The 7,121-nt window shown below is 32.7% G+C and overlaps 1 protein-coding gene across 2 annotated transcripts; it reads right to left on the bottom strand.

The window, feature by feature from the left end:
* Positions 1-585: 585 nt before the first annotated feature.
* On the bottom strand, positions 586-6,747 carry LOC113857794 (vesicle-associated membrane protein 722-like). Of its 2 annotated transcripts, none has more exons than XM_027489999.1 (5): positions 6,374-6,747; positions 5,923-6,064; positions 5,694-5,814; positions 1,349-1,411; positions 586-977 (listed from the first exon to the last, which is right to left on the bottom strand). In XM_027489999.1, the coding sequence occupies exons 1-5, from the start codon at positions 6,573-6,575 to the stop codon at positions 828-830; spliced, it is 678 nt and encodes a 225-aa protein (XP_027345800.1). In that variant the 5' UTR covers positions 6,576-6,747; the 3' UTR covers positions 586-827. The 2 variants fall into 2 exon arrangements, with proteins under 2 accessions (XP_027345800.1, XP_027345799.1); XM_027489998.1 differs by having other exon boundaries at positions 660-977; positions 6,350-6,747.
* Between the last annotated feature and the right edge of the window lie 374 nt (positions 6,748-7,121).

Genomic DNA, 7,121 nt, shown 5'->3' on the forward strand with positions numbered 1-7,121 from the left:
CTGGTTAATTGGTTACATTCTTCAATATCTCAATGAAAATAAAACAGTAAAACTCCTTTTTATGTCCAAAATAATTCTTATAAATTATTGAAGACACAACTAAATAAGAATAAGATGACATTTGTATAATTATTAGCCGAAACATAACAACTGAAATCAAATAAATATTGAATCAAATATTTATGTCAACCGTTTTTTTTTATCTCAATGCGATAATATCCTACATCCAGAGTTGTTGGCCGTTTCTCTAGAGAATTAAGAAAAATATTTCTAAGTAATCAATCTCGTCAAACATGCTAACATGGATCACCATAGTATAATATAAAAGGGAGATAACATCTTAAAGTTCCGCTTATTGCCTTTCTTCACCGTTCTGGAACTTGGACCAGAAACATCACTAGATGAACGTTCCTTCTCATTTATTCGAGTACTAAATTGGTCGAATCCTTTCTCGTGGAATTCATAATATCATTTTACATTTCATACACAAATAGAAATGGATTTTATGAAATACAAAGTCAAGTTGAAAAATACTTGAGCCTACAATGAAATGCTGTGAAAATTCAAACAAAAGATGACAACAACGAACTTAATTGCAAGAATGATGACAAGATGAGTCAAATGAAGGAAAATCAAACTACAATAGACAACCAATTTAAATTTTCAAAAGCATTCTTGTATCATACTGTAAAATCTTAAAAGTGAACAGTATACGGGATCTGATATTTTTACTACATACAAAATCATGTCATCCATTCGATATCTTTCCTCATATATAATCACAAGAAGGTCGAAATAACAAGGTAAAATGACTCGTTAAATGGTGCTTATTTTCCACAATTGAACCCACGGCAGACAGAGAGGACAATTATGAGAATCAGGGCTATCAAAATTGCCAATACAATCAGCTTTATCTTCATGTTTTGCAGCCACATTTTTCTACGGATTTTGGTCCCCGAATTCCTGAAGTCTTGTGCCTGCCTCAAAATTGCAAACAGTAAGCAGCAAGTGAAACAGTTTGCTTTGGAAAAAACAACTAATATTTCTTTTATTCCCCCTCAACCTCAACCTCCACCTTTTTTTCTTTTTTCCTCTTGTGATGTGGAGAGGTGTGGGAAGATATTATCAGGAGACTCAGTATGGCATCAAACATCAAGAGACATGCTTCAGAAACTAAATAGCAAACAGTAGTAGTTCATCCTAGAAAACCAAAAATCAAAAGCCTAAAGAACAAGAACATACTTACTAATGATCCGGCCTGAAGCATAGAATAATATCTTTTATCCTAACTTCAAGACCTTCCAAATATACAATAACAGACAATGCACATATAGTACATACTACTAACCTGGTGATGAAGATTCTCAGTCTTGTCAACCAGAAGCTCTATCTTTTCTCCCCTGTCCAGCACCTACATTAAATTATGAACATGTCAATATAATCTAACTAGATGTCCTTACGCATTAGACATCTCAATCCGATTAATGTATACTACATCTTTTTCTCCTTATGTGTATAACTGGTGTGAGCTCAGCTGCACATTTATGGTGTGACCGTCTGAAGTATATTGTTATTGCATAAAAAAGACATAGAAACTCATTCATTTGTATATCATAAAAATGCACAAAATTTCAATCATCTTTCAGAATGCCGAATGCAGAGGAATAAACATTTGGTAGTTGAAGAAGTTTAGAACAATTAACTGCTATAAATGAATTTTGGCTTATTATTTATATGGCTTTGAAATATCATACCCAAGTACAATGAAGTACCACTGACTATTATGGGAAACAGAATTAGTTTAAAATTGTGAATTCAAAAGTTCCCTACAAGAAAGATGACATACATTCCATACAAGAGAAGTCATTAGAAGTGTTAGGAAATAGGAACCGGTATCCTCACTGGTATTATAGGAAGGAAGAACGCATATAGAACAGTGCTTTAATTACAACCACCAAAACAAAGAAAAAGTAGAAAATGTAATGGAAACAAAGAAACTCAGAAGTGTATAATGCCACAGTCTGCCCCTGCTCCCTAGGCCTACGCTTTCCCATATTCCCTACTTAATATTTTCCCTTTCACCTGCTTCTCAAATCCCCTTTTTAATGTCCAGATGACACCTGTCCATTCTGTTAACTCCTTCCTTTTGCCCTCCAAACACAATTCCCTTCCTGTGCCTTCCTTTCTTACCTCTATTCCTTTTCAGGTAAAAACAAAACATTGGAGGCGCATGATTTAGATGCCAATCAAGAAGGCAGTATACTTTGTCATTCATGTTCAGAAAGTTATACCATCAAAGAACTTAGGATAGGAAAACAAATTGCAGAAGTGTCAATTCGAAGAGGACAATAGTATCAGCAGTAAACTGGAGGCAAGCGACCATTATCTTAACTGAACTAAAAAATTAGTGGTCCCTACCAACAACACTTGAACAAACAGATAGAGGGTCGCTTGCCTAACTTCTTGTTGTCCATAAAAGCAAGCCATGAAGAAAAAAATCAATGGAGAGACATCTGGATTCACTTTCTCACTCTAGAATCAAAAGTGCTTCAAGCCGAGAAACCTCATCTATGAAAAGCATACTCACTTGATCATAAGCCTCATCAAAATCCAAGTCCACAACAAAGATACATATTCATTCCTTCTATAATACCATCCACCATTTCATTTGCTATTAAAACAACAATCTTAGATCTGCTTGCTGCAATGAAAGCTTTTTGATTCTTTGAAATGGTTTCGGATAAAAAAAATCAATTCAACTCAAATACTGACAAAACCTAGACAACAAACAACAGATGTGGGAAATTGAAACCTGGGTTGCAAACTTTCTGCCGTCTTCATGAACCATCCTTTTTGCAGGTTGGGTGGCCAACTATTTGGATATCAATTTAAAACCCCATTTATCTTTCTCCTTAAATTCAATAAAAGTTTACAGTTACACATATGAACCCTCATTTATCTGCAGTTTGTTAATCTTTAGTGGTGAAAAGAACATTGCACGTCTAATTGAATTAAAGCTCACAATCACATCACAGTTATCTGTCCCAGATAATAGCGCAGAGTGGCCACCCCAAAACTGCTATAGTGGGATAGCAAGATGACTGCTATACTGAGGATTTTAAATTCAAGTAAAACAATGGCTTAAATAACAATTTAGTCCCTAGAAATATCATGTCATTTGATTTTAGTTCTTATAAAAATTTTATTCGGTTCTAGTCCCTAAAAATTACAAAAAGATATGTGGTTTTAGTCCTTAATGAGGAACTAAAGTCACATGCTTTTTTGTTAAATATAAGGACTAAAACCAAATAAAATTTTAACAAGAACTAAAACCAAAAGCCATGACAGCTATGGATCATGTCAATTTCTGGCACAACTACAGTCACATATTTCATTAATCACGTCAAGTCCAAAATGTAACAATTGTAAGATTCATATTCAAAGCAATTGTAAGATTCACAACTCTGTTTAGAAGCAAATGTAACAATTGTAAGTAGGTCAAATGTACTTTAGAACTTTAAAAGCAAATCACAACTCAAACTTTTGAATAGCAAGCCATATTAAATTGTAAGATCCAAAGACAATGATAAATAGTTTGGAATATATTAAATGTTGTGCAGCGCTCATTGTACATTTAACCATAAATCTCAAAAAAGAAATCATTACTCATAATTAAGTCTCACTATCAACTTTTAGAGAAGCTAATCAAACATAACATAAGCAACTAACTGAAACTGTAAGTCCTAATTCTTAGCATAGTTCTAAATGGTTGCTCATCCTAATTCCTAAGCAAACTACTCCACATTCATAGTGGACATTGAAGGATAGTTACATTTGATGCGTAATATATCCAAAAATAATAGCATTTCATCCTCCTTCTGTTTCTTCTTTTCCTTTGAGACCACCTAAATTGAATGCCTGAAGCCTTATTTCAAAAGAAGTAAAACAGAGCAATTATACAGCCAAATAAGGCATGTACAAAGCAAGAGAATGGCTGTTTGAAGCCTTTGTTTGAAAAGAACAAAAACAAAACAATGGAACAGCAAAACAGCATGCATAAAGTGAGTGAGTGACTGAGAGCATTAGGGGTATTCATAAATTGACTCAATTCAATGTAAACCAAAATAAAAATACCCAAAACCCAAAAAACTGAATTGTTTTATTGGATCAGATCACATTCAATTTTAAAAACAAATCTGATCCATTCCAAACTGAACTAATATGCATATTCATGATTTTCTTTACAAAATTAGCATATAAAACACACACATACATAAGAGGAGATTATGTTACAATAGTAACTCATAAGAATTACTCCACGTAATAACTCTCTACAAGTATTGAATTCCATGATCCATCCCTTCAATTAAAAGTTCTTGATTCTTGAATAGATTAGGTATACAAAATACATATAAATAAAAAATTAAGTATCAGTTCATTGGATAATTTTATTTTAACGTCTAACATTTTTAAAAAATAAGTAAATGATGATTATAAAATTACATATTTACAAATGTTTGATTTATTTAAAATCTGATACACATTATAAACATGACTGTATCACTTTATGCAATGGTTAGATTGATGAAATTCAAAGTTTATAAAGAGTTATTACTCTTGTTAGAGTTACTCACTTACTCCTAAGTAACTCCATCCCCCCCCCCCGCGCACACACATGTATATATATATGAAATTACTAGTTTTTTTTTTTCTTTATGTCTATGGTCTTATCGTTTAATTGCATCTTATTATTTTAAGATACTTATTTGTTTAATAGTTTGACATGAATTTAAAATTTGATCTTTGTCTCAATTTTTTATTAAATAAATTTCAAATTTTATATTAAAAAATAATTTTTTTAAAGAATGAGTAAAACAGATCAAATATGATTTGGTTTTTGTCCTCTAACCAAAAAAAAAAAAAAACCTAAGAATCAATCTAATCAAACACGTGTGAAATTGGATCCTATCAGTTTTGGTTTTAGGATAAAATCCAATGGATGGTAAAAACAAAAACAAATTTGAGATTGGGCTGTGTAGTTTTTCTCTTCAAAATTGATCTAGTCCAGTCTATTCCACAAAAACCCCTATGTAAAGTTACTGTTTCATAAGAATGAAAACATAATCAAATTAAGATATGTTTGGTAGCACTTCTTTTTATAAAACAATTTAGCTTATAAATTTTTTTTATGAAATTCGGTGAAAAAAGAAATGCACTAAAAGGAAAAAAGAACAAATTACTGAATTGTGAGACTTGTCATGATTCACACATGTATCTGATGATTCAAAGTTGTCTAAGATTCATCACGTGATATGAATTACTAGTTTTGTTGAATCATACTGAATCGTGCCATTCTAACCATGCAAGAAGCAATTCTAACAACAATTACTGACTCCTGTGTATAAATACAGCATGAGTACAAATCTGAATTTGATAAAATACTGGCCAGACTAATTAATGGTCTCATGAACAAGGATTAAGTATTTACATGTTTTACATTTTGTCGTTTTCTCAAAGATCCAGTTTCAGTTCTGTTGTCTTTGTCAGTATAAAAAATTTTAGACACAACCACCATCATACTTTCTTTTATAGACAACGATTCTTGTGATTTTCAATAACAAGCAACTTGATCTATTCAATTTATGCAGTACCATCCTCTTAAGTAAAACCAAATAAGTAATGTGCCCACTTACCTTTTCAATGTTCTCCATCATGACACCTTTAACTTCAGAAACCTGAGCTTTCACCTTCGCAAGCTTGCTTATCTCTTCAGGGTGCTCAATACAGTACTGCATGTGTTCCTTCAGTTTTGGTCTACAGCAAGTAAAAAACAGAGTACACAACATGATCTCCCCTTAAAAAAACACAAATCACAACAAACCCTCCACCATTAAGCTCATATAACAAACACAAAGCCAATACCCAAATTCCTTATTGAGGCTGTTAGTAGCAGCTGTAGCAGCCTTTCCACCGCCATATTTGGCAACAAAATCATCCTTCACACGCTCTAGAAAAGCCACAGGCACCTGTCTTCCAACCGATTCATCCGCAACAACACAATACGCTACAAACATAACATCCAAAACACGAGCGTGAGCGACACATTCATTTCCCAACACTCCAAAACAGCCAAAATTAGCATCTAATGAAAAATCGTAAAAACACGAATTTCATTCATATAAACCGTTATAACGGCGTTAAAGTAGCACGTTCACGAGCCTGTTTTGCTCACGGAAAGCAATTTATTTTTCGCTTTGGAAAAACTGAGTTCTAACCGTGGTTTTCTACATTGAAAAACGTGTAAATCTCCGTTCCACAAGTTAAACAATCAATCCTTAATAGATTTTGCTTAGATCGGGCGAAGAATACGAACTGAAGCCATTGTCGACGAGGTAATTGAAGGTGTGGCCGTCACAGTTGTAAGTGAATTTGTTGTTGGAAGCTGGAAGCTTCTGAAGGCACTGAAACGCGATGGAATTGAAGTTGCCGCTGAATTCAGTGTACTCAGCGAGAATCACAGTTCCACGAGAAACGAAGGCGTAGATCAGCGATCTCTGGTTCTGGTTGTGACCCATCTTCTTCTCCCAGATCTGTGAACCAACCGTTTCTGGTGCTGTTGTTGCTTTTGCTGTGTGAATGTCCTCTCTTTACCTACACTCTCTCTTTTCTTTTTCTTTTCCGTTCTTTTCTTTTCTATTGAGAGAATATAGGGAAGAGAAGGAGTGAGATAAAAGAAATGAGTTTAGGGAGTTTATAAAGCAGGTGATAATTCCAAAGGGCGTTTAAATCGTAGAGCGCAGACCAGAATTTTAATTATTACAAAATTAATTAATTTAATGATGAATTTAAATTTTAAGTGTATATAAATGGAAATTATTAATGTCCTTAAACATACTAAACACGATTAAAAACTTTACGGAAAAAAATCAAAATGAAAATTTAAAATTCTCTTATCTTCCTTAGAAACATCAATTTTAAACACAATATAAATTATTTTAAAATTTTGAAAAAATAAAATTACATTACAAACAAGTTTTAGAGTAATCAATATAAGAGAATCAGTATATTTCAATTAATTTTCTTAAAAGATATTAACATTAATTATTACTTTTTATTAACAA

Source organism: Abrus precatorius, unplaced genomic scaffold (genome assembly GCF_003935025.1).
Source record: "Abrus precatorius isolate BTA unplaced genomic scaffold, Abrus_2018 Scaffold2, whole genome shotgun sequence".
NCBI classification, from domain to species: Eukaryota; Viridiplantae; Streptophyta; class Magnoliopsida; order Fabales; family Fabaceae; genus Abrus; species Abrus precatorius.